A 25,702-nucleotide genomic window follows, 5' to 3' on the forward strand; every position below is an offset into this window, starting at 1 on the left:
GGCTGTGACGTCACTCTGTGACGTACAAAACAGCACAGTCACGACCACCAGATCTTTCAGTTGTGATCTTTTGATCAGTTAACCCCAGACTTTGCAGCCTTTACGTGAATAAACAGTCTTACATCTAGGGAGGAGTTACTATGTTAGTTCGTTGGGTGACGTGTTTTCTTTTCATTTTTAATCATGTTCTCGAAAATGTATTGCTTATCGAGTTTATTATGGAGTTATTGAGTTTTTCAAAGAACCTGAACTATAACAGTCCTTAATACTTAACTACACCATTCCAAACTAACACTAAATAAACACGAGTATATACTGCTATAACAAATAAAACCAAACATAATCATTAACTGAGCAGTCACTGGGAGCGGGTCTCCTTCCCCTCCACAGAGGCCCTCGCTCCCACAAAGCAGGCTCTTCTCCCCTCTCTTCTGCCAGCGTCAGCCTGGGGCCACAGCTGGCTCCTGGTGCTCCTGTCCGCGGCGGACAGGTCCTCTGCAAACCTCAGTTTGTTCTCATTCAGATACTCATTCCCTCTCGCCCCTCGCCACAGCGTGTCCCTCGCCGTCCTCCTGGTGAACTGTATTATAATCATTCTGGGGCATGTTCGCTCTCCCGAGCCTGTGACATGTTCGCTCTCCCGAGCCCGTGAACGGAGTCAATGGCCGATATCACGTCCCCCTGGTCCGGCAGGGTCCTTCTACAAACACCCTTCACTGTTGCAACAACGTCCTCCTCGCGTTCCTCCTTAACTCCATATCGCGATATGGCAAAACCAGCCACACCCACGTCGTGACATTTAGCCCGTATATCGCGATAGGACATACCCTGACCCCATGTCACGACACAAAGTCCATATATCGTCCCATCTGGGTATCTCATGTCCTGATATGAGACCTGTGTTGGGAGAACCGTGCCAGGGTGGCATGGAAGCAAGGCGCCAGTCGTGATATACGCTGCCGTGATATACATGCGATATGCATGGAGTCCCTATCATGACATGCTGCGGAGGTCTTGTCGCGATGGTATCCCGCAGTTACGCGTTTGGCAGCAGCTGTCACAGCAGGGAAAGAAAAGGAAAACGTGCCTTAGAAAATAAAACCCACAGATCTTACAATCACGGTGCTTTTACGTACATTACAACCACAGGTTTGTGTCACAGCTGGTTAACTTGTTGGCATGCGTCATGTCTTAGTATTATTCACATCTACAGAGGCTCATATGTTTATGGATATTGATTGTCTTTAAAATGTTAAGGGTACGAGCTAAACTGTAACAGAGCGCTTGAACCCGGCAGACGGGGTCACTGGAGGTCAAAGTCACCGTGCATGGTCACGTGACCACCCGAATAACAAGGCGCTATATCTCGGCAATGACAGCAGCACAAACGCGACTTTCAACGACAGAAACCGGCACAAACGCAGCACTAACGAAAAAGGTGGGTTTCGTCGCTTGTGCTCTCTGTAGGGGGAACTTCACGGAACTGAACTCAGACTCAGTTCCTCCAGCCTGTCAGGATGTAGAACGCAGTGTGTCTCATTAAAATGAAGCCATAATGAACTGGTACCTACTGGTTGTTTTACCGAGTAAACAAATGAGTGGAGTCCATTCATGCAATCGGATCTTTGGATCCCCTAAAGACTCAGCTATCGCCTAGAGACTTAATTGGTCCTTCTCATGCACAATAATTGAAACGTTCCGCTCTTGGAAGCGCGCTTGGTTCCTGCAGCAACCGATTTAACATAAAAACTACATTTCCCACAACCCCGTGCGGAAGGCTAGGGCCCGTCTTCCGGTTCTGGGTTGCTCCCCCTAACCCCGAAGCCGAGGTCTCTGCTTTTTCAAGCCCGGTGCCGTGCCTGGCGAAGACAGCGACCCCGGCAGGCAGTGTGTGTGTGTGGGGGGGGGGGGCGATGTCGGGGTGCCGGGGCCCGGCAGCTGCGGGCACCTTCCGCCCCGCGGCCAATGGGAGAGGCGGGCGAGGGGCGGCGGGGCGGCCAATCCGGAGCGGCGTTGCTGGCGGGCGGCAGGACGGCCAATCCGGAGCGGCGTTGCTGGCGGGCGGCGGGACGGCCAATCCGGAGCGGCGTTGCTGGCGGGCGGCGGGGCGGTTAGTCTGTGCCGCAGACGCTAAAGGTTGCTTGTCTCGCACGCAGCGGAAGATAAAGAGCAATAATAACAGCAGCAATAATCCGGCGCGACTGGCGCTGCCGCACCCCGCCGGCGCAGGGCGAGGGCTGGGAAGGGGCGCGGAGGACAGGCGGGGAAGCCGGGCCGCCGACGGGTGAGTTTCTGAGAGGTTTTCCTGTTAAAGGAGAGTCGGTCCGCTGAGCCGTGCAGAGGGAGGAGGAGGAGGAGGAGGGAGAGCAGGCGAAGAGGAGGGGGGGTCCTCGGACTTAAAGGCGACGGGTCGCTGTGGGTTGGCCGACTTAAAGGGGCGCAGTTCGCGGGGCCGCGTGGGACGCGCTTGTCGCTGTGATTGTATTTCCTCCCGTCTCTCGGCTGAGCTGGGAGATTTAAACAGGGAAAAGGAAAAGAAAGAAGAGATTAAACCCGGTCTTGCGCAGTGCTGCCGCCGCCGGTTTCCGCGCAGCCAGCAGTCTGATCCGCTCCAGGTGTGGCGGTGTTGTTACAGTCCCAGTGGGCAGCAGTCTGATCCGCTCCAGGTGTGACGGTGTTGTTACAGTCCCAGTGTGCAGCAGTCTGATCCGCTCCAGGTGTGACGGTGTTGTTACAGTCCCAGTGCGCAGCAGTCTGATCCGCTCCAGGTGTGACGGTGTTGTTACAGTCCCAGTGTGCAGCAGTCTGATCCGCTCCAGGTGTGACGGTGTTGTTACAGTCCCAGTGTGCAGCAGTCTGATCCGCTCCAGGTGTGACGGTGTTGTTACAGTCCCAGTGCGCAGCAGTCTGATCCGCTCCAGGTGTGACGGTGTTGTTACAGTCCCAGTGCGCAGCAGTCTGATCCGCTCCAGGTGTGACGGTGTTGTTTCAGTCCCAGTGCGCAGCAGTCTGATCCGCTCCAGGTGTGACGGTGTTGTTACAGTCCCAGTGCGCAGCAGTCTGATCCGCTCCAGGTGTGACGGTGTTGTTACAGTCCCAGTGCGCAGCAGTCTGATCCGCTCCAGGTGTGACGGTGTTGTTTCAGTCCCAGTGCGCAGCAGTCTGATCCGCTCCAGGTGTGACGGTGTTGTTACAGTCCCAGTGCGCAGCAGTCTGATCCGCTCCAGGTGTGACGGTGTTGTTACAGTCCCAGTGCGCAGCAGTCTGATCCGCTCCAGGTGTGACGGTGTTGTTACAGTCCCAGTGCGCAGCAGTCTGATCCGCTCCAGGTGTGACGGTGTTGTTACAGTCCCAGTGCGCAGCAGTCTGATCCGCTCCAGGTGTGACGGTGTTGTTACAGTCCCAGTGCGCAGCAGTCTGATCCGCTCCAGGTGTGACGGTGTTGTTACAGTCCCAGTGCGCAGCAGTCTGATCCGCTCCAGGTGTGACGGTGTTGTTACAGTCCCAGTGCGCAGCAGTCTGATCCGCTCCAGGTGTGACGGTGTTGTTACAGTCCCAGTGCGCAGCAGTCTGATCCGCTCCAGGTGTGACGGTGTTGTTACAGTCCCAGTGCGCAGCAGTCTGATCCGCTCCAGGTGTGACGGTGTTGTTTCAGTCCCAGTGCGCAGCAGTCTGATCCGCTCCAGGTGTGACGGTGTTGTTTCAGTCCCAGTGCGCAGCAGTCTGATCCGCTCCAGGTGTGACGGTGTTGTTACAGTCCCAGTGCGCAGCAGTCTGATCCGCTCCAGGTGTGACGGTGTTGTTACAGTCCCAGTGCGCAGCAGTCTGATCCGCTCCAGGTGTGACGGTGTTGTTACAGTCCCAGTGCGCAGCAGTCTGATCCGCTCCAGGTGTGACGGTGTTGTTACAGTCCCAGTGCGCAGCAGTCTGATCCGCTCCAGGTGTGACGGTGTTGTTTCAGTCCCAGTGCGCAGCAGTCTGATCCGCTCCAGGTGTGACGGTGTTGTTACAGTCCCAGTGCGCAGCAGTCTGATCCGCTCCAGGTGTGACGGTGTTGTTTCAGTCCCAGTGCGCAGCAGTCTGATCCGCTCCAGGTGTGACGGTGTTGTTACAGTCCCAGTGCGCAGCAGTCTGATCCGCTCCAGGTGTGACGGTGTTGTTTCAGTCCCAGTGCGCAGCAGTCTGATCCGCTCCAGGTGTGACGGTGTTGTTACAGTCCCAGTGCGCAGCAGTCTGATCCGCTCCAGGTGTGACGGTGTTGTTACAGTCCCAGTGCGCAGCAGTCTGATCCGCTCCAGGTGTGACGGTGTTGTTTCAGTCCCAGTGCGCAGCAGTCTGATCCGCTCCAGGTGTGACGGTGTTGTTACAGTCCCAGTGCGCAGCAGTCTGATCCGCTCCAGGTGTGACGGTGTTGTTTCAGTCCCAGTGCGCAGCAGTCTGATCCGCTCCAGGTGTGACGGTGTTGTTACAGTCCCAGTGCGCAGCAGTCTGATCCGCTCCAGGTGTGACGGTGTTGTTACAGTCCCAGTGCGCAGCAGTCTGATCCGCTCCAGGTGTGACGGTGTTGTTACAGTCCCAGTGCGCAGCAGTCTGATCCGCTCCAGGTGTGACGGTGTTGTTACAGTCCCAGTGCGCAGCAGTCTGATCCGCTCCAGGTGTGACGGTGTTGTTTCAGTCCCAGTGCGCAGCAGTCTGATCCGCTCCAGGTGTGACGGTGTTGTTTCAGTCCCAGTGCGCAGCAGTCTGATCCGCTCCAGGTGTGACGGTGTTGTTACAGTCCCAGTGGGCAGCAGTCTGATCCGCTCCAGGTGTGACGGTGTTGTTACAGTCCCAGTGCGCAGCAGTCTGATCCGCTCCAGGTGTGACGGTGTTGTTACAGTCCCAGTGCGCAGCAGTCTGATCCGCTCCAGGTGTGACGGTGTTGTTACAGTCCCAGTGCGCAGCAGTCTGATCCGCTCCAGGTGTGACGGTGTTGTTACAGTCCCAGTGCGCAGCAGTGTGATCCGCTCCAGGTGTGACGGTGTTGTTTCAGTCCCAGTGCGCAGCAGTCTGATCCGCTCCAGGTGTGACGGTGTTGTTACAGTCCCAGTGCGCAGCAGTCTGATCCGCTCCAGGTGTGACGGTGTTGTTACAGTCCCAGTGGGCAGCAGTCTGATCCGCTCCAGGTGTGACGGTGTTGTTACAGTCCCAGTGCGCAGCAGTCTGATCCGCTCCAGGTGTGGCGGTGTTGTTACAGTCCCAGTGCGCAGCAGTCTGATCCGCTCCAGGTGTGACGGTGTTGTTACAGTCCCAGTGCGCAGCAGTCTGATCCGCTCCAGGTGTGACGGTGTTGTTACAGTCCCAGTGGGCAGCAGTCTGATCCGCTCCAGGTGTGACGGTGTTGTTACAGTCCCAGTGTGTAGCAGTCTGATCCGCTCCAGGTGTGACGGTGTTGTTACAGTCCCAGTGTGCAGCAGTCTCAGTCTGTCTCTGTGTCTCATCTCTCTCCATCTGTCTCTCTGCTTTCCCACAGCAACGGGACTGCAGTTGTCCTTCCTGAGATCCCACAGTGCTCTGAGCTTTGGCAGACTCCCGCGCGCCGGGCACCGTTCCGTTTGAGGAGGTTGGCAGCCGGGCCCCATGCGCCCCCAGGAGCCCCCGACAGAAGAGTAGGGGCGCCCGAGACCCAGGAAGGAGAGAACCGCCCGCGTCGCCGCCGCGGCCCAGCGACGTCCGCCGAGCTCCCAGGGTGCCGTGCGATGAAGCAGGCCGGGCCCCCCGAGCGGTTCTGACCCACCCGTGCCCAGCCGGTCCAGAGCGCCGGCGCCGAGGAGGGCGCATGGCCAACTCCGTCGCCGCCCTGGTCGCCAAGCCGGAGCTGCTGGCCCCCGAGGAGCCCCTCGTTCCCGCGGGGGCGCCCCCGGCCTCCGCCGACCTGTCTCCCTTCGCCGCCCTGGCCGGCCTGGGGGCGGGGGGCGGGCAGGGCGAGGGGGCGGCCGCCGCCGCGGTGGCCCCGGGCCCCGGAGAGGCGGCGGCGGGGGTCCCGGGGGGCAGGGCCCCCCCCACCCCAGCGCCGCCAGCGCCGCCGCCGCCCGAGCAGCCCTACCAGTGCCTGGAGTGCGGCAAGTCGTTCAAGTGGTCGTCGCGGCTGGCGCACCACCAGCGCAGCCACAACAACGAGCGGCCCTACCGCTGCTCGCTGTGCCCCAAGGCCTTCAAGGGCTCGTCGGCGCTGCTTTACCACCAGCGCTCGCACTCCGGCGAGAAGCCCTACAAGTGCGAGGACTGCGGCAAGGCCTTCAAGCGCTCCTCGCTGCTGCAGGTGCACCGCAGCGTGCACACGGGCGCCCGCGCCTTCCAGTGCCCCTACTGCCCGCTCACCTTCAAGTGGAGCTCCCACTACCAGTACCACCTGCGCCAGCACACCGGCGAGTCGCCCTACGCCTGCGACCAGTGCCCCAAGGCCTTCAAGAACTCGTCCAGCCTGCGGCGCCACAAGAACGTGCACCTGGGCCTGAAGCCCTACGCCTGCCCCGTGTGCGGCAAGGCCTTCACGCAGTCCACCAACCTGCGGCAGCACCGGCGGGTGCACAGTGGCGAGCGGCCCTACGCCTGCGCCGACTGCGGCAAGGCCTTCACCCACTCGTCCAACCTGGCCCTGCACCGCGCCGCGCACGGCCGCGCCGCCGCCCGCCCCGCCTGCGCCCTCTGCCCGCGGGCCTTCGCCGACGAGGCCGCGCTGCGGGAGCACGTGCGGAGCCACGGCGCGGCGGCGGCGGCGGGGGCGGCCAACGGGCTGCGGCCAGAGGGGGGCGCGGGGGAGATCTTCCTCTCCCCCGACGGGGCGCCCCAGACCCCGCACGGACAGACCCTCGCCCTCTCGCTCCCGCCCGGGGGGCCTCCCCCCTCCTCCTCCTCCTCCTCCGCCCCCGCGGCGGCTCCGCCGCCGGCCCCCCACCCCGCCGTCGCCGCCCTGCTGTACAGCTGTGGGAACTGCGCCCAGGCCTTCCCCACGGAGGAGACGCTGCAGGAGCACCAGATGGGCCACCTGCAGGGCCTGGGCTCTGTCCCTGGCAGGGCGGAGGGCGAGGGGGACGAGCGGGGGGCGGCCGGGGGCCCGGAGGAGGTGGTGGGGCTGGTGGGGGGCCCCCACGGGCCCCTGCTGGCCGATTTCGAGGAGGTTGTGGAGACGACGGCCGCCGAGGGCCCCCCCCCCGGCGGCGCCGGAGAGCTCCAGGTGTGCGAGGTCCTGGAGATTGGGGCCACCGTGGGGGTGGGGGGCGCTGGGATTTCTCCGGCGCCCCAGTTTGACCTGCTGCAGTCGTTCCAGTGCCCCCAGCAGGCTCAGGGCGCCCTCCCTCAGTCTTCGGGCCCTGGCAGTGAGTGTCCGTACTGCGGGAAGAGCTTCAAAACCAGCGTGGGTCTGAGCAGACACCTGACGCAGGTAAGACCGAGAGGACACCTGACGAGGGTAGGACAGAGTGAGGGACCGAGAGGACACCTGACGAGTGAGGGACCGAGAGGACACCTGACGAGTGAGGGACCGAGAGGACACCTGACGAGTGAGGGACCGAGAGGACACCTGACGAGGGTAGGACAGAGTGAGGGACCGAGAGGACACCTGACGAGTGAGGGACCGATAGGACACCTGACGAGGGCAGGACTGAGTGAGGGACCGAGAGGACACCTGACGAGTGAGGGACTGAGAGGACACCTGACGAGGGTAGGACAGAGTGAGGGACCGAGAGGACACCTGACGAGTGAGGGACCGAGAGGACACCTGACGAGTGAGGGACCGAGAGGACACCTGACGAGTGAGGGACTGAGAGGACACCTGACGAGGGTAGGACAGAGTGAGGGACCGAGAGGACACCTGACGAGTGAGGGACTGAGAGGACACCTGACGAGGGTAGGACAGAGTGAGGGACCGAGAGGACACCTGACGAGTGAGGGACCGATAGGACACCTGACGAGGGCAGGACTGAGTGAGGGACCGAGAGGACACCTGACGAGTGAGGGACTGAGAGGACACCTGACGAGGGTAGGACAGAGTGAGGGACCGAGAGGACACCTGACGAGTGAGGGACCGATAGGACACCTGGCACGCGCAGGACTGAGTGAGGGACCGAGAGGACACCTGGCGCGGGCAGGACTGAGTGAGGGACCGATAGGACACCTGACGAGGGTAGGACAGAGTGAGGGACCGATAAGACACCTGACGAGGGTAAGACAGAGTGAGGGACCGATAAGACACCTGACGAGGGTAGGACAGAGTGAGGGACCGAGAGGACACCTGGCGCGCGCAGGACTGAGTGAGGGACCGATAGGACACCTGACGAGGGCAGGACTGAGTGAGGGACCGAGAGGACACCTGGCGCGCGCAGGACTGAGTGAGGGACCGAGAGGACACCTGACGAGGGCAGGACTGAGTGAGGGACCGAGAGGACACCTGACGAGTGAGGGACCGAGAGGACACCTGACGAGGGCAGGACTGAGTGAGGGACCGAGAGGACACCTGACGAGTGAGGGACCGAGAGGACACCTGACGAGTGAGGGACCGAGAGGACACCTGACGAGTGAGGGACCGAGAGGACACCTGACGAGGGCAGGACTGAGTGAGGGACTGAGAGGACACCTGACGAGTGAGGGACCGATAGGACACCTGACAAGGGCAGGACTGAGTGAGGGACCGAGAGGACACCTGACGAGTGAGGGACCGAGAGGACACCTGACGAGTGAGGGACCGAGAGGACACCTGACGAGTGAGGGACCGAGAGGACACCTGACGAGGGCAGGACTGAGTGAGGGACTGAGAGGACACCTGACGAGTGAGGGACCGATAGGACACCTGACAAGGGCAGGACTGAGTGAGGGACCGAGAGGACACCTGACGAGTGAGGGACCGAGAGGACACCTGACGAGTGAGGGACCGAGAGGACACCTGACGAGGGCAGGACTGAGTGAGGGACCGAGAGGACAAATGTCAGTCAGTGTTAATGTGCTACAATGTCCAGCCAGCTTCTGTATCGACCCCTGACCTCACCCTCTCTCTCTCTCCCAGACCCACTCCCTCTCTCTCTCCCAGTCCCCCCAGTCCGCCCAGCGCTTCAGCTGCTCGGCCTGCGACCGCTCCTTCCCGCTCCTGTCCTCGCTCCTGTCCCACCAGCGCTCCCACACCCCCGAGCAGCGGCTGCTGGCCGAGGCCGAGGCGGAGATCGTCTGCCCCCCCTCGCTGCTGGCCTCGCTGGGCGAGCGGGAGGAGGGCGGGGCCGGGGCCGGCGGGGAGGGGCCCACGGAGATCCACGTCAGCCTCATCGCCGTCGCCACGGAGGAGGAAGCCGCCATGGGGGCCGGCGAGGAGGAGGAGGAGGAGGGAGGAGGAGGAGGAGGCCGGGGCGGGGAGAAAGGCGGCAGAGGAGGGGCCTCCGCGCGGGGCCAGAGGAGGCCGACCCGGAGTGGCCCCGCCAGCACCGGTAAGCGAGCGCTTCTCTCCTGGCCCGCCTCCCCAGTACCGCCAGGGCCAAGAGACGCCATCTCGGCGTGGGCTGGAATTCGAGCCTCCCCCAGCCCCCCCGCCGAAAGATCCTGCTCCGCGTTGTGGTCCGTTGTGTTGTGAAACCGTCTCTCCCTCTCTCAGGTGCCGCCTCTTCCTCCTCCTCCTCCTCCTCCGATCGCCCCTACCGCTGCCTGGAGTGCGGCAAGTCCTTCAAGGGCTCCTCGGGCCTGCGCTACCACGTGCGCGACCACACCGGCGAGCGGCCCTACCGCTGCACGGAGTGCGGCAAGTCCTTCAAGCGCTCGTCCCTGCTGTCCATCCACCAGCGCGTGCACACGGGCGTGCGCGCCTTCCAGTGCCCCTACTGCCCGCTCACCTTCAAGTGGAGCTCCCACTACCAGTACCACCTGCGCCAGCACACGGGCGAGCGGCCCTACGTGTGCCAGGAGTGCGGCAAGTCCTTCAAGAACACGTCCTGCCTGCGGCGCCACGGGCAGCTGCACTCCGGCCTGCGGCCCCACGCCTGCGCGCACTGCGGCAAGACCTTCACGCAGACCTCGAACCTGCGGCAGCACGAGCGCACGCACTCCGGCGAGCGGCCCTACCAGTGCCAGGAGTGCCAGAAGACCTTCACGCACTCCTCCAACCTGCAGCTGCACCTGCGCACACACTCCGCCCGCCGCGACCACAAGTGCCCGCTGTGCGGCAAGGCCTTCGTCATGGCCTCCTACCTCCAGCGCCACCTCCGGACCCACGCCGCCGGGAACCAGGCGGGGGGGGCGGGCGCGGCCGGCCCGCGGGGGCGCGACCCGGCCGCGACCTCGTCCGTCTCCGGGCCGCTTCAGCCCGACGGCGGCGCCGGCGGCGGCTCCACCCTCATCCTCGCCCCCCAGGCGCTACAGGCCCTGGACATCCCACCCAACACATCCCAGAACTACTTCATGATCCAGACCACCTCCGGGCTGCAGCTCATCCCCCTGTCCAGCCCGGCGCCCCCGCCCCCGCCCCCGCCCCCGCCCCCCTCCCAGAACTACCTCCTGCTCCAGTGCCAGTCCGCCGGCGGCAGCGCTCCCAGCCTCCTCCTGGTGCCCACCGCAGCCCCCGGGAGCGGGAATGTGCCCCCGAGCCCGTACGCCGCCGCCGGCCATCCTGGGGGCCCGGCCCAGCTCTCCCTGGTCCAGCCCGTCCCGTTCCTGCAGTCGGTTCTGAACCAGACCCTGTCTCGGCCCCTGCCCCAGATCCAGACCCTGCAGCCCGTCCGGGCCCTGCCGGCGCCGCCCGGGCCCCTCGTCCTCGCGCCCCCCGCCGCCGGCCCGCTCCTGCCGGGCCGCACCAGGAGGGGGGGGCGGCAGCCCCGGGCCAGGCGGGGTCGGGGCGGGAGGGGGGCGGCGGGGGACCCCGTCCCGGTCGCCCCCGCCCCGCCCTCCCTCTCCCCCCCGGGGGCGAAGAGAGCCAAGACCCAGCCGGGCTGCCCTCCGGACCCCCCGCCTCCTCCTCCCCCCCCCGCCGGGCCGCCGGCCGGGGAGCCCGGGGGCGAGTCGTTCGTGCTGCGCTTCGAGGCGCAGGGGGAGGGGCTGGCCGGGCCGGCGGGCAAGGGGGGCGAGGAGGAGTCCTTCGTGCTGCACTTCCGCGCCGCCGAGGAAGAGGAGGCGCCGCGGCCCGAGGGGAAGGGGGCGGGGGCGGCGGGGGGCCTGGCCGGCGCGGAGCCGGCCGCCGAGACCTTCTTCCTGCACTTCCGCGCGGACGGGGCTGGGGAGGGGGAGGGGGCGAAGGGGCCGGGGGCGGCGGCGGCGGCCGGGGAGGGCGGCGGCGGCGGCGGAGTGGTGGCCGACCTGGAGAAGGTGGAGGGGGAGGGGGGGACGTTCGTGCTGCACTTCCAGGCCGCCGGGGCGAGGCGGGAGGAGGGGGGGCCGGCGGGAGAGGCGGGGGGCGGGGGCGGGGGGCCGGGGCCGGCGGGGGGGCTCCCGCAGGGCGAGGGGCAGGGCGAGGCCTTCATCCTGCACTTCCAGGCGGCCGGAGACGGGGAGGGCGAGGCGGCCGCTGGGGGGGGCGCCGTCTCCCTGAATGTGGTGCCGGAGTGGAGGGCCGCCGGAGACGGGGGGCCGCCGGGGCAGGCGGGTGGGAAGGGGGGAGGCCCCGTCCTCCGCAGCCTGACAGAAGTGGAGGGCGGCGGGGGGTCGTTCGTCCTGCGTTTTCAGACGGAGGGGGGCGCGGAGGGGGGGAAGGGCGGCGAGGGAGACGGCGGGGAGAGGGAGGGCGCCGGGGAGCTGCGCAGCCTGGGCCTGGGAGGCCCGGAGAGCCTGAGCCTCGCCTGCCAGCCGCCCCAGAGCCTGGTCCCTCTCGATGGGCAGGAGGTCGTAATCGAGCTGGGGGATGAGGCCAAGATGGTGGGCCCCGGCAGCACGGAGGGGGTCCGAATGATCGCGCTGATCGGGGGGCAGCCCCCGGAGGGGGACGAGGGAGGGGGCGGCGGCGGCGTGAGCCCAGGGGGTCCCCTGGGTGAGGTGGAAGAGCCAGGAGCTGGGGGGGCTGGCGGGGAGGCCATGGGGAGTATTTTCCACCTCGAGGGGGGAGAGGAGATCGTCATCATCGAAGTGAGCACCAGCGCCCTTCAGGAGAATCCCCACCAGCCCCGCAGCCCCGATCCCTGCGCGGGCCACCCGCCCCGCTACACCGAGGCGCCCCAAGAGGGAGGGGACCCTAAGGGCCCCCCTGTGCTGCGAGCGGAGACGGACCTGGCGCTGGCGCGGGTGGCAGGCGGGACCGCTGAGCCCGTCTCGCGGGGGACGGGGGTCGGGGGGCCCGGGGCGGGAGACTGGGGGGGCAGCGGGGGGGCCGGCGAGGTGCGCGACGCCGCCGTCGTTCGGATCATCTCCCTGCGGGCCGGGGGCCACGAGGAGGGGAGCGGCGAGGAGGGAGGGCAGGAAGGACAGAGGCAGGAGGGGGGGGCACGGCGAGAGGCCCCAGAAGCGTCTGACCCTAAACCCCCTCCTCCGATTCTACCCCCGGGGTCCCCCGAGACCAGCTGCTCCTTTCTGACCCCTGGGATCCTCAACCCCGAAGGGGACCTGTCCGCCTCTGGGGAGAGCGGCCAGCTGGAGAGGGGAACGCAGGGGATTGGGGATGGCGCTCAGGGAGGTGCTCAGGAGGTGGACCCACACCGGGGGCCGAGCGAACGCCCCGAGAGTTCCCCAGGGGACAGCCCGGCGGGAGCCGAGGATCAGCGCGGGTGGACGGGGGGCTACGAAGAGACGAGTTTTGGGACCGCCGCGTTGGTCCGGGCAGCGAGTGTCCCCCACTTCCTGCCAGCTGCCGCCGGCGTCTCCCCCACAGCCGGGCAGCAGGCGGGAGCAGCTGACCGGCTTCCCGGGAGAAGTCGGGACGTGCCAGAGCCAGCAGGGAGCGACCGGATGGCGGGTGGCTCCCGGGAACCTGACAGGTCGACGGATCTCCCGAGCAGCACCAGCGGGATGACGGAGTCGGACCGGGATGGGCGCGGCGAGACTCCGGCCGCTGTTTCGGGGTCGAGCCCAGATCTCTCCAGTTCTTCCACGGGTGCAAGGTCCGAGCCCGACCCCAACTTTCCGGCCGCCAATCCGGTGGATCTCCCAGATTTGCGGCAGCAGGGCTTTGACTGCGGCGCGGATGAGCTTCCGGACGTTGTCCCCGTAGAGCCGGATAAGATGGCGGATAGTATTTCAGATTCTAACGCAGACATGTAGCTGTGCGGCGAAGCCTCCGGACTCCGATCTCCAGAACCTGGCCACGGCACGGCGAGGAACCTGGAGTCGAACTGTACTTCCGCAGACGCGGATCCAGTTGACATGCAATAAGATGGATGTTTTGCTTCGATCGGGGCTTGGTGCGAAGAGTCTGGACAAACCTGTCCAGCAGTTCCGACTAAAGAGAGGGTTAAGGAAGTGTCTTGGTGTACACAAGGTCAGTGGTTACTGAGTACCGAGTCAGGCCCCTGATTTCCTCCTGCAGCCAAACCCATCCTACTGTACTTGAGAGCCCTGGAACTACACCCTCCAGAACTGTGATACTAGAAAAACTGTTACACTAACTACCTTGCTCTCAAACCCCAGTGTTTCAGACAGGCGCTCTGCTCTAGAACCCCCATATTAAAGCCCCATTCACTGCATGGATCTAGAACCCCACTATTACATATGCATTCACTGCACTGCCAAAGAGCCCCTCTGTTAGTCACTAGACTGATCTTGTGCACCAACATTACAGCCACAGTCACTGCGCTGATCTAGAGCCCCAATATTACAGACACAACCACAGTCACTGCGCTGATCTAGAGCCCCAATATTACAGACTCAACCACAGTCACTGTACTGATCTAGAGCCCCAATATTACAGACACAACCACAGTCACTGCGCTGATCTAGAGCCCCAATATTACAGACACAACCACAGTCACTGCACTGATCTAGAGCCCCAATATTACAGCCACAACCACAGTCACTGCACTGATCTAGAGCCCCAATATTACAGACACAACCACAGTCACTGCGCTGATCTAGAGCCCCAATATTACACTCAACCACAGTCACTGCGCTGATCTAGAGCCCCAATATTACAGACACAACCACAGTCACTGCGCTGATCTAGAGCCCCAATATTACAGACACGACCACAGTCACTGTGCTGATCTAGAGCCCCAATATTACAGACACGACCACAGTCACTGCGCTGATCTAGAGCCCCAATATTACAGACACAACCACAGTCACTGCGCTGATCTAGAGCCCCAATATTACAGACACAACCACAGTCACTGTGCTGATCTAGAGCCCCAATATTACAGACACAGCCACAGTCACTGCGCTGATCTAGAGCCCCAATATTACAGACACAGTCACTGCTTTATCATAGAACCAGGTCTAGAAATCAATCAGTTCTTCAGGATGTTTGTGATCTACAGTCTCTCCCTGTGGACAGGCTTTACTAAATTAGACAGGTTAGAAGACCACAGTGAAGCCAGTCGAAACTGGAGAGTCTCAGACTGCTCTGTCAGTGTCCGTGGAGTCTGATTATAATCCCAGTGAAGAACTCGTCCAGCTCCCAGTCCAGTCAGTCCAGTCCAGCCTGGAGAGTCTCAGACTGCTCTGTCTTGGTCAATAACGACACCAAGTTCAATGAAGGGAGCGCAGAGAAGGGCGCACAGCAGTGTTGTAAGAAATCTGTTGTAGACGATGTATATAAACCTAAAGAGTTATGTGAATATGTTATATCAGTATTTTGCTTGATTATAATAAACGGTCATTTTTTCACAAACGCGAGGGTCTTTTGGAGTTTCTTGGATCATGGTTTACAATGTAATTTAGATTCTTTCTTGAACCTTTTTCGCTGTTACCTTTTTTTGACGTTTTAATGAAATACTTGTAAAAAAAACCCCAACTCTTTCAGCCTTTCTCCGATCCGACAACAGCGAGTTCAGATCTCTGTCACAATACGCAGGACAGCGACCGTACAGGGACGCCTCAGTGTTCGTGGACGCTCAGAGAATTTCTGACAGTAAAGTTTCTATAGCTGTCGAAATAATTTAAATGAAAGGCTTCAGGAGACCTACGTTCTTTGCGTAAACGCTCGAATTTTTCCATTGGAATGCTAACACTTGCGTGGCGTAAACGCAGTATTCACGATGCCACTTACGGCGGGGCTGTTGCTTCTTGCGGATGACGTCATTCCGAATTCACGGAAAATCTAACGCTAACAGCGTCGCCCCGACTCTGTTCCCGAGGGTGCTATTCAGGGAGCGCTATTACGCTGTTAGCGTAGCGTATCCGCGGCGTGAAGCCCTCTTTCTCCGTGTCTTTCTGTAGGCTCTGCGCTTGTGGCTTAGGGGACGCCGGACGATTTGTGTCAACGGTATTTTCTGTCCTGGTAACAACTGGAGTCTGGGCTGCCTTCCGGTACGTTTGTTCTACGGGTCTGGGCGTGGAGGTTAGTGTTTTCTGCTGTTTTGCGGGGTTTCGGACCGACCCCTAAGGTCGGTATTGTTACAAAGTGATAATATCGCCTTGCAGGGACTCCTGAGCGCGCAAGCGCACAGCACCAGCGCAGGGAGACGGTGTTTTAATATCGTGAGCACGTTTCTCTGCTGGTCGAGGTAGAAGCGGAAAGCTGGAGTGTTTACAACCGGCAAAATGTCGGTCACAGCTCGTTTAGACCCTCGCCTGTACTCGTGTCTTTTTGTGAGAAACCCCGGTTCAGAAGGAGCAGCAGAGCGCTGTGTTTTCTCTGATCAATCTAGTTTGTGGGCGAACCCGTGAGATTCAGGGCTCTTATTATAGGGTTAAGGTTTGACGCAAGCTGGCTGAAAGCTACTGTCCAGTCGTGTCCAGTCAGTGCGTCTGTATGAACCCCTCTCTCTCAGTGCAGTGTTCATGTACTGTAGTGTCCAGTCAGTGTGTCTGTATGAACCCCTCTCTCTCTCAGTGCAGTGTTCATGTACTGGAGTGTCCAGTCAGTGTGTCTGTATGAACCCCTCTCTCTCTCTCAGTGCAGTGTTCATGTACTGGAGTGTCCAGTCAGTGTGTCTGTATTAACCCCTCTCTCTCTCAGTGCAGTGTTCATGTACTGGAGTGTCCAGTCAGTGTGTCTGTATTAACCCCTCTCTCTCTCAGTGCAGTGTTCATGTACTGGAGTGTCCAGTCAGTGTGTCTGTATGAACCCCTCTCTCTCTCTCAGTGCAGTGTTCATGTACTGGAGTGTCCAGTCAGTGTGTCTGTATGAACCCCTCTCTCTCTCTCAGTGCAGTGTTCATGTACTGGAGTGTCCAGTCAGTGTGTCTGTATGAACCCCTCTCTCTCTCTCAGTGCAGTGTTCATGTACTGGAGTGTCCAGTCAGTGTGTCTGTATGAACCCCTCTCTCTCAGTGCAGTGTTCATGTACTGGAGTGTGTCCAGTGTGTCTGTATTAAACACTCTTTCTTGCATTCCTACAGAACTGTCCTGGCCTTCTCCCTGATGGAGAGCTCAAGTGTGCAGGTTAGCATCAAATGAGATCGTGAGACCATCTGAGATCACCCTATCAGCAGAGATGACTCGAATAGATCTCAGCAAAGTTGTGATAAGGAGGATGAAAGAAGAAGACATTGACTTTGTCAAAGAACTGATCAAGGTCAGCATGTGTGTCTTTGTATTAGAGTATTAATCTCTGTGTGTGAGGAGTGTCTCTGGGGTCTGTATTAGGGTCTGTATTAATCTCTGTGTGTGAGGAGTGTCTCTGGGGTCTGTATTAGGGTCTGTATTAATCTCTGTATGAGGAGTGTCTCTAGGGTCTGTATTAATCTCTGTGTGTGAGGAGTGTCTCTGGGGTCTGTATTAGGGTCTGTATTAATCTCTGTGTGTGAGGAGTGTCTCTGGGGTCTGTATTAGGGTCTGTATTAATCTCTGTATGAGGAGTGTCTCTAGGGTCTGTATTAATCTCTGTATGAGGAGTGTCTCTAGGGTCTGTATTAATCTCTGTGTGGGAGGAGTGTCTCTAGGGTCTGTATTAGGGTCTGTATTAATCTCTGTGTGTGAGGAGTGTCTCTAGGGTCTGTATTAGGGTCTGTATTAATCTCTGTGTGGGAGGAGTGTCTCTGGGGTCTATATTAGGGTCTGTATTAATCTCTGTGTGTGAGGAGTGTCTCTAGGGTCTATATTAGAGTCTGTATTAATCTCTGTGTGTGAGGTGTGTCTCTGGGGTCTGTATTAGGGTCTGTATTAATCTCTGTGTGGGAGGAGTGTCTCTAGGGTCTGTATTAGTGTCTGTATTAATCTCTGTGTGGGAGGAGTGTCTCTAGGGTCTGTATTAGGGTCTGTATTAATCTCTGTGTGTGGGGAGTGTCTCTGGGCTCTGTATTAGGGTCTGTATTAATCTCTGTGTGGGAGGAGTGACTCTAGGGTCTGCATTAATCTCTCTCTGTCTCTCAGGAGGGCTCCAAGGGCTCAGAGAACAGACTAATTCTCTACCTCCTGACCCGCCCGCTCGCTCTCCTCCTCCTGGCCGTCCTCAGCTCCGCCCTGCGCTTCCTGCTGCACTCCTTCGTCGCCGCCCTCGTGCTCCCCGTCTTCCTGGTCGTCCTCTACCTGAAGGTCACCCTCACGCGCTCGGTGGGGATCCTGGGCTCCCGGCAGCCCTACTGGGACTATCTGGGAAGCTGCCCCCAGCCCGGGCAGGAGTGCACCCTGGAGAACCCCCATGCTCGGGCGGACGGACAGGGGGCGCTGAGGCGCCGCAGGGGCGCGCGGGACCGCGCGGAGGAGAGGGACAGCCTGGAGGTGTGGCTGGCGGACTGGGAGGGGGAGATCGTGGGCTGCGTGGCCCGCGACCGGGGCTCGGCCGACGGGGAGGCGCGGCTGTGCCGGCTGGCGGTGTCATCCTGGTACCGCCGCGAGGGGATAGGGCGCCTCCTGGCGGGCGCGGTGGAGAGGCGGGCGCGGCGGCTCGGGCTGGACAGGGTGTGCGCCCCCGTGCCCGCGGGCAGCAAGGCCGGGGGGGCCTTCTTCCGGAGCCTGGGCTACCGGAGAGAGGGGGAGGGGGCGGAGCCAAGCGAGGGGGAGGAGCTGAGCGAGGGGGAGGAGGGGGAGGACGGCGAGGGGGCGGGGCTGGGTGGGGAAGGGGCGGGGTCAAGCAAAGGGGAGGGGCTGAGGAAGAAGGGGGGGGTGGGCGAGAGGGGGAGGGAGGGGCGCTGGCTGGGGTACAGGGTGACTGACGTGTTTGTGAAAGAGCTGTGAGAGAGAGGCGGAGGGCGAGGGGGCGCCCGGGGCCCAGGACATCAGCTGGCTTGATCAGCACTTTCGGGGGTCACGTCCGCTGCCCAAGGGGGTTGGCTGAGTTCCCCTCCCCGTTTTGCTGTGACCTCGCTGTGCCCTTTTGAGCACGGAGCCCGAAGAGAGACCGCGAAACAGAAGGACGCGCTCTGGTCCGCCCGCAGGTCCCCGGGGGGCCCCATGATGGGCTGAGCGAAGGAGGAAGGACAGGTGCAGAGCAGGAGGTACCGGCGAGGGGCTAAGCACCCGCTTAAATTTCCTGCCCCATGGGATTTATTTCTCTTTTGTCGTAGTTAATAGTCGCACTCCGGTGAGCTGCAGTACCGCCTGCGATCCTGGGGGGGCGCTGTTTCTCGCTGAACTGTGAAGGTGTTAAAGAAAAAAATAAAATCTGTATCCAAGCCTGTCTCTTAACCTCGGTTATTTTGCAAACAGCAGGGCCGGGCACAACACAGGGCAACAGGCAGAGATGACGCCAACGCTGAGTGGTCTTGTGGTCTTGAGTGAGTACGCATCCCCTGCACAATTATAATAATAATAGTTTACACTTATATAGCGCTTTTCTGGACACTCCACTCAAAGCGCTTTACAGGTAATGGGGATCCCCTCCACCACCCCCACCAGTGTGCAGCCCCACCTGGATGATGCGACAGCAGCCATAGTGCGCCAGAACGCTCCCCACACACCAGCTCTCAGTGGAGAGGAGAGCAGAGTAAAATGAGAGGATGACACAGAGACACATCCTGCATCCCGCAGGAATACGCAGAGATGCGCCCCGACAGCAGTGAGAGATCATGGAAAAAAGAAACAACACAAATCAAAATATTAATAATACTTTATTAGAGTTTTCGTATCAAAACCACACTTGCGATAAGTGTGTCAACATTCAGATACAGAACAGAGAAATGACAATAAGTTTAATAATACAAAAGTACAAAATATTAGGAAATGCAGAAGACTAGCTTCTGTTTAATTTAAATAAATAAAAATACATATAAATAGTAAATACCTAAATATTAAATCAGTTCAACAGACAATAAATATTTTTGTAGTGAAGTTTCCAAGGATAAAGGATTTAATCCTTTTTTTAAGACATCTGCTCTGGCAGTGTCAGTGGAGTCTGATTATAATCCCAGTGAAGAACTAGTCCAGCTCCCAGTCCAGTCAGTCCAGTCCAGCCTGGAGAGTCTCAGACTGCTCTGTCAGTGTCAGTGGAGTCTGATTATAATCCCAGTGAATCTCTAGTCCAGCTCCCAGTCCAGCCTGGAGAGTCTCAGACTGCTCTGGCAGTGTCAGTGGAGTCTGATTATAATCCCAGTGAAGAACTAGTCCAGCTCCCAGTCCAGTCAGTCCAGTCCAGCCTGGAGAGTCTCAGACTGCTCTGGCAGTGTCAGTGGAGTCTGATTATAATCCCAGTGAAGAACTAGTCCAGCTCTCAGTCCAGTCAGTCCAGTCCAGCCTGGAGAGTCTCAGACTGCTCTGTCAGTGTAAAACATTCCATGCCCTGTTTACAGATACAGCACGTTGATAACCTCAACGGTGCTGTGGCTACATTTTATGGCAGTTAGTGGAATATTCGTATTTGCAAAATGAAGGAGTTTGCTCACGGTACATCGGAATGAAGGTACAGTATGAAGACCTTGAGAGAGGTTCATTTATAGTTTACTGGTCTCTCAGTCAAAGGCAAAGCCTGCACTCTTAAAGAACAGGAAACACGACTGAGAAAACAGTTGAATAAATTAACAAAACAATAAATAAATACATAAATAAATAAATACATAAATAAGAGCCAATGGAAAATTCCAACAATAATGGACCACAATTAAAACAGGCCAAGAGGATCATGAGGAACCAATCTGCCTGGAATCAAAAGTCTTTGCATTGTGTTTCCCTGGGGAAGAGTGATGGGGATGGACCGTGTGGAGTGGTTTCTCAGTGAGTGGAACACAGGCCCTTGCCCTGACAGGAAGTCCGCCTCCGCCGGCAGTGCGGTCAGGCTTTGCTCTTGAGCGCGATGAGGGCGCGGGACGCCCAGTCGGAGAAGAGCCGCAGCTGCTGAAGGAGCTCACGGGACGCGTGGGCCACCTCCCACAGAGGGAGGGTGTGAGCGGGCAGGGAGGGAGACGGGGGAGGCAATCGGGAGAGACCCATCTTCACCAGCTGAGAGAGAGACAGGGGTAAATTCACACTGACTGGACACTACAGCACAGAGACACTGACTGACTGACTGGACACTACAGCACAGAGACACTGACTGACTGGACACTACAGCACAGAGACCCTGACTGACTGACCGGACACTACAGCACAGAGACCCTGACTGACTGACTGGACACTACAGCACAGTGACACTGACTGAATGACTGGACACTACAGCACAGTGACCCTGACTGACTGGACATTACAGCACAGAGACACTGACTGACTGGACACTACAGCACAGTGACCCTGACTGACTGACTGGACACTGCAGCACAGTGACCCTGACTGACTGACTGGACACTGCAGCACAGTGACACTGACTGACTGAACACTGCAGCACAGTGACCCTGACTGACTGACTGACTGGACACTGCAGCACAGTGACACTTACTGATTGGACACTACAGCACAGAGACCCTGACTGACTGACTGGACACTACAGCACAGAGACACTGACTGACTGGACACTACAGCACAGAGACCCTGACTGACTGACTGGACACTACAGCACAGTGACACTGACTGAATGACTGGACACTACAGCACAGTGACCCTGACTGACTGGACATTACAGCACAGAGACACTGACTGACTGGACACTACAGCACAGTGACCCTGACTGACTGACTGGACACTGCAGCACAGTGACCCTGACTGACTGGACACTACAGCACAGAGACACTGACTGACTGGACACTACAGCACAGTCTGGGCACCATAATTCATGAAGACGAAAGGAGCACTAGTCACCTGTCTCTGCAGGGTGGAGTTCACACTCTTCAGGACGGTCAGCACCTCGGTCACTCTGGGCAGGTGGCTGTGGCCGTGTGGCCGCGATGCTCTCTTCAGCCACTCGAAGTGCAGCTCATAGGAGTAGAAGTCAGACAGCATCTGAGGCAGAGTGACCTTCACCTGGGACAGAAGAGAAAGGAACTGAGTCTCTTCAGTCTGAAGGGAGTGTCCCACACTGACAGGCTGGAGGAACTGAGTCTCTTCAGTCTGAAGGGACTGCCCCACACTGACAGGCTGGAGGAACTGAGTCTCTTCAGTCTGAAGGGAGTGTCCCACACTGACAGGCTGGAGGAACTGAGTCTCTTCAGTCTGAAGGGAGTATCCCACACTGACAGGCTGGAGGAGCTGAGTCTCTTCAGTCTGAAGGGAGTGTCCCAAACAGACAGGCTGGAGGAAATTAGTCTCTTCAGTCTGAAGGGAGTGTCCCACACAGACAGGCTGGAGGAACTGAGTCTCTTCAGTCTGAAGGGACTGTCCCACACTGACAGGCTGGAGGAACTGAGTCTCTTTAGTCTGAAGGGCCTGTTCAGCAGATTAATCCAGATTTCTTCTTTTCACAGATTGAACTGAGGACACAAACGGAAACTATAGAGAAATGCATTGATATCCAAGATCAGGAATTACTTCTATAGCTTCTTTAACTTCTTTAGAGTCTGAAACAAGCTGACACACTACCTGCAATGCTTGGAGGTCGTTGGCGCTGCTGTTCAGGACTGGGAGAGAGTGGAATCGGTGTTCAATCTCCCCTTCGACCACATGATCTTTCTAAACGAGACAGAAGAATGAATATCAATATAAATACTGGACACTACAGCACAGTGACACTGACTGACTGACTGGACACTACAGCACAGAGACACTGACTGACTGACTGGACACTACAGCACAGAGACACTGACTGACTGACTGGACACTACAGCACAGAGACCCTGACTGACTGACTGGACACTACAGTACAGAGACCCTGACTGACTGACTGGACACTACAGCACAGAGACACTGACTGACTGGACACTACAGCACAGTGACACTGACTGACTGACTGGACACTACAGCACAGTGACACTGACTGGACACTACAGCACAGAGACACTGACTGACTGGACAGTACAGTAGTTTATTACAGTACCTCAAAGCAACAGCAGTATCGTTAGTCTGAAGGAAAAGAATAGAAAGAAGAGGCCGATGAGGGAGAAGGTGATCATCAACAGGAAGCATCTAGTAACCCGAGCTCTCAAGCCGCATCGTTCAGTTTGGCCGCCAGAGGGCGGCAGAGCAGCGTTTAACCGGCCCGCTCTCGCCCGGCCGAGCTGCGTCCGGAGACCCCGGCCCAACTAGCCTTACAGGGCCACCTGTGCCTGAAGTCCGGCGACGCCGGGGGCGCGCCCGACCCATTGAGCCAATACGGGGAAGAAAACGGGGTCCTGAGCCGGAAGTCTCCCAGTGACCTGACAGATCACGATCCGAATCCTGCCGGATTGATCACAGTGATAAACTCCCTGGCCCTCTGGGCCAAGGGTCCGAGGCGCTGGAGGCAGACAAGTCCCAAGCCGCTCAGATCCTTTATGAGTTTTAAAGGTAAATGTGATAGATAGTGAAAGCGCTCGCTCTCTCTCGTCGAGACGGATGTCTCTGGCCACGTTCCACCGACTTTAACAAGGAAGCGGGTCAGATTATCGTCTTGAATTGTGCGTTTACGGTATATCCACCCCCCCCCTCCCTAAAGCAGTTTCCTCTTTTCCTTTTGCAAATACTGCAATCCGATCCCGCGCGCCGATGGTATCAGGCGCAGAGCGCGTCACCGGGCGGGCTGGCGCGGCGCGCCCCCGCGCTCCCGGCGCGCCCCCGCGCTCTGGGGCCCCCCAGGACGAGTGCGCGCTCAGGGGCCTCTCTGCCTCCGTGTCCTGTGCCATCCCAGTCCTCCTCCTCCCCATCACTAATGAACAGCCTGTGCTCTGGTCTCACCAGCAGGGCCTTGGTCAGCTTGAGCAGGTGCAGCGTCTGGTTGGCCAGCTTGTCGAAGTCGCCGTGGGGACGGCGGGAGGCGGGGGAACCGCTGGCGAAGGCGGACAGCTGGGCCAGTAGCAGCGAGAGCAGCAGCGGGGGGGAGGAGTCTCCGAGCACTGCGGGGAGGACAGGTGCGACATCATCACTCGGCACGGCACGGCAGCTGCGGGATATGACATCACCCCTGGCAGCCTATGACATCATCGCTCGCCACAGGGGCCATTGGATCTGCAGAAGGGTGTGGTGACCCCTCCCCTCGGCTCACCTGTCTGTCCGAATGGAGGTCCGCGTCATCAGACCGGCCACGCTGCTCCTGCCTAATCACCCTTACTGGTTCTGTCCACAAGGGTGCTGCAGCTACACCTCCTACCTGTAAGAGGAGCAGCTCTGGCCTCACAGCTGCTGCTGATCCAGCAGGTGCATCGGCCACAGAGCTTTGAACTTGGGGGAGAAAAGTGAAACGCTCTCTTTGAGAACACGACCCGACTGACTGGGTGCTCCTCGCACCTGTGCCAACATCACAGGGCTTGGTGCGGGGATCGTGTCAGAGGAGTCCCAATCGAAACACGGCCCGGGTCGAACCCCTGGTCTTCCGGGGGTGGCGGAGCTCACTACCGACCAGGGTGAGGCGCTGTATGTCCGCGATCGACTGCTGCACCAGAGAGGAGCTGCACTCTTCACCAGTATTATTACTGCCCCTGCCAGTATCTCTACAAGTATTCCCAGTGGACCAGGCAGCTGCTGGATCGCTCTGCAGCCCCCTGAAGCCCAGCAGGGTGAGCCTGGCCAGTACCTGGAGGGGAGACTCCTGGGAAAGCTGAGGTTGCTGCTGGAAGAGGTGTTAGTGGGGCCAGCAGGGGGCGCTCACCCTGCGGTCCATGTGGGTCCTAATGCCCCAGTATAGTGATGGGGACACTATACTGTAAACAGGCGCCGTCCTTCGGATGAGACGTAAAACCGAGGTCCTGACTCTCTGTGGTCATTAACAATCTCGGGGCGTCTCTCGAGAGGAGTAGGGGTGTTACCCCAGTGTCCTGGCCAAATTTCCCCCTGGCCTTTACCCATCATGGCCTCCTAATAACCCCCCTCTCTGAACTGGCTCCATCCCTCTGCTCTCCTCCCCACTGAGAGCTGGTGTGTGGGGAGCGGACTGGCGCATCATCCAGGTGGGGGTACACACTGGTGGGGATCCCCATCACCTGTAAAGCGCTCTGAGTGGGGTGTCCGTGAGGAGTCATTATTATTACTGCTGCTTGTAAGTCTACAGTATCAGAGAGTGTACAGTTTACAGTGACCCTTCTGCTGCTACTACTAGTTCTGCAGGTGGTACCAAGACTCTGCCACTGCTTAGGCAGATACGGTTGCTAATGGGACCTACTGTACTAATACTGCTGCTGGTGCTGCTTTGAACTCGAATGCTGCCAGTAGTTGAAATTCTCACCACAATTAGTGGCTACTCTGTCGCTACCACCACCGCTGCGGGTCCTAACGCTGCCCGTCCTGCTGTGCCGAGAACTGCTGTGCCCGCGGCGCCCGCTCGGTGTCGATGTTGCCGGCAGGACCTCCCGGCGCCGGCCGCGGCCGTGCTACTGCGGGACCGCGCGGCTGGTTCGGATCAATGAATGAAAAGAAGGAAAAGGAAACACTCACGTCTCATGGTTGGGTTCCGCGAATTAAAACCAAAAAAAAAAAAAACTGAAGGAAATTTAGCGCCGGCGGTGGGGAGCCGTCACGTGGGGCGCCCCGCTTCTCCAGGCGCCTGGCGCTGCGTCCGGGGCTCTGGGACTGGAGTGGACGGGACGGGACGGGAGGTGGAGGTGACCGGGACCGGTCAGAGGCCGGGCAGGTGAGAGCCGGGAGCGCCGGGCAGACGGGCGAGCTTCAGGAGGGGAGGAGATCCGAGCGCCTGTCGGAGCGAGCAGCGCGGTTTGAACTGTTTAGGCATGTTCGTGCGCTGGCCCTTATAAAGAGGCTAGATGACACACTCACTGAGTCACTGGGCTTATACATTCATTTCCATTCACAAAAAGCGACCTCCCTCTCGCGCGCATTTTCTCCCACCGCCCCACCTCGCTTCTCCAAACTTTTCGGAGTCGGAGGAGGATCGGTCTCCCTCTCCTTCTCTTCTCTCACTCTCTCCCTCTCGCTCTCCCTCTCTTCTCTCGCTCTCTTTCACTTTCCCGGAGGGCTGGCTCGCTCTCCCGGCCCGGGACAGGGCGCTCCCGCGTGGGGAGAGAGAACCCCGGTCAAGCGCCGGTGAGCTCTGTCACCCCGATATCAAGAGTTCAAGCGCCGGTGAGCTCTGTCACCCCGATATCAAGAGTTCAAGGACAGGTGAGCTCTGTCACCCCGAAATCAGGAGTCAGAGCGCTGGTAAGCGCTGTCACCCCGATATCAGGAGTTCAAGCACAGGTGAGCACTGTCACCCCGATATCAAGAGTTCAAGCGCCGGTGA

At 59.5% G+C, this 25,702-nt stretch overlaps 3 protein-coding genes across 4 annotated transcripts; 2 read left to right on the plus strand and 1 right to left on the minus strand.

Moving 5' to 3' along the window:
- Positions 1-2,099: 2,099 nt before the first annotated feature.
- znf628 (zinc finger protein 628) lies at positions 2,100-14,761 on the plus strand. The gene is made up of 4 exons (XM_069183016.1): positions 2,100-2,284; positions 5,513-7,423; positions 9,041-9,452; positions 9,617-14,761. Exons 2-4 carry the CDS (start codon positions 5,819-5,821, stop codon positions 13,195-13,197), a joined length of 5,598 nt encoding a protein of 1,865 aa, XP_069039117.1. The 5' UTR covers positions 2,100-2,284; positions 5,513-5,818; the 3' UTR covers positions 13,198-14,761.
- Positions 14,762-15,262: 501 nt separating this feature from the next.
- nat14 (N-acetyltransferase 14 (GCN5-related, putative)) lies at positions 15,263-18,647 on the plus strand. 2 transcript variants are annotated; one of them, XM_069182923.1, is made up of 3 exons: positions 15,263-15,430; positions 16,434-16,609; positions 17,407-18,647. In XM_069182923.1, the coding sequence occupies exons 2-3, from the start codon at positions 16,529-16,531 to the stop codon at positions 18,208-18,210; spliced, it is 885 nt and encodes a 294-aa protein (XP_069039024.1). In that variant the 5' UTR covers positions 15,263-15,430; positions 16,434-16,528; the 3' UTR covers positions 18,211-18,647. The 2 variants fall into 2 exon arrangements, with proteins under 2 accessions (XP_069039024.1, XP_069039025.1); XM_069182924.1 differs by having other exon boundaries at positions 15,263-15,399.
- A 416-nt stretch (positions 18,648-19,063) lies between these two features.
- il11a (interleukin 11a) lies at positions 19,064-25,210 on the minus strand. Its single transcript, XM_069182947.1, has 5 exons — positions 24,898-25,210; positions 23,206-23,363; positions 21,916-22,005; positions 21,199-21,360; positions 19,064-20,406 (listed from the first exon to the last, which is right to left on the minus strand). Exons 1-5 carry the CDS (start codon positions 24,902-24,904, stop codon positions 20,239-20,241), a joined length of 585 nt encoding a protein of 194 aa, XP_069039048.1. The 5' UTR covers positions 24,905-25,210; the 3' UTR covers positions 19,064-20,238.
- Positions 25,211-25,702: the final 492 nt, after the last annotated feature.

Source organism: Lepisosteus oculatus, chromosome 23, assembly GCF_040954835.1.
Source record: "Lepisosteus oculatus isolate fLepOcu1 chromosome 23, fLepOcu1.hap2, whole genome shotgun sequence".
NCBI classification, from domain to species: domain Eukaryota; kingdom Metazoa; phylum Chordata; class Actinopteri; order Semionotiformes; family Lepisosteidae; genus Lepisosteus; species Lepisosteus oculatus.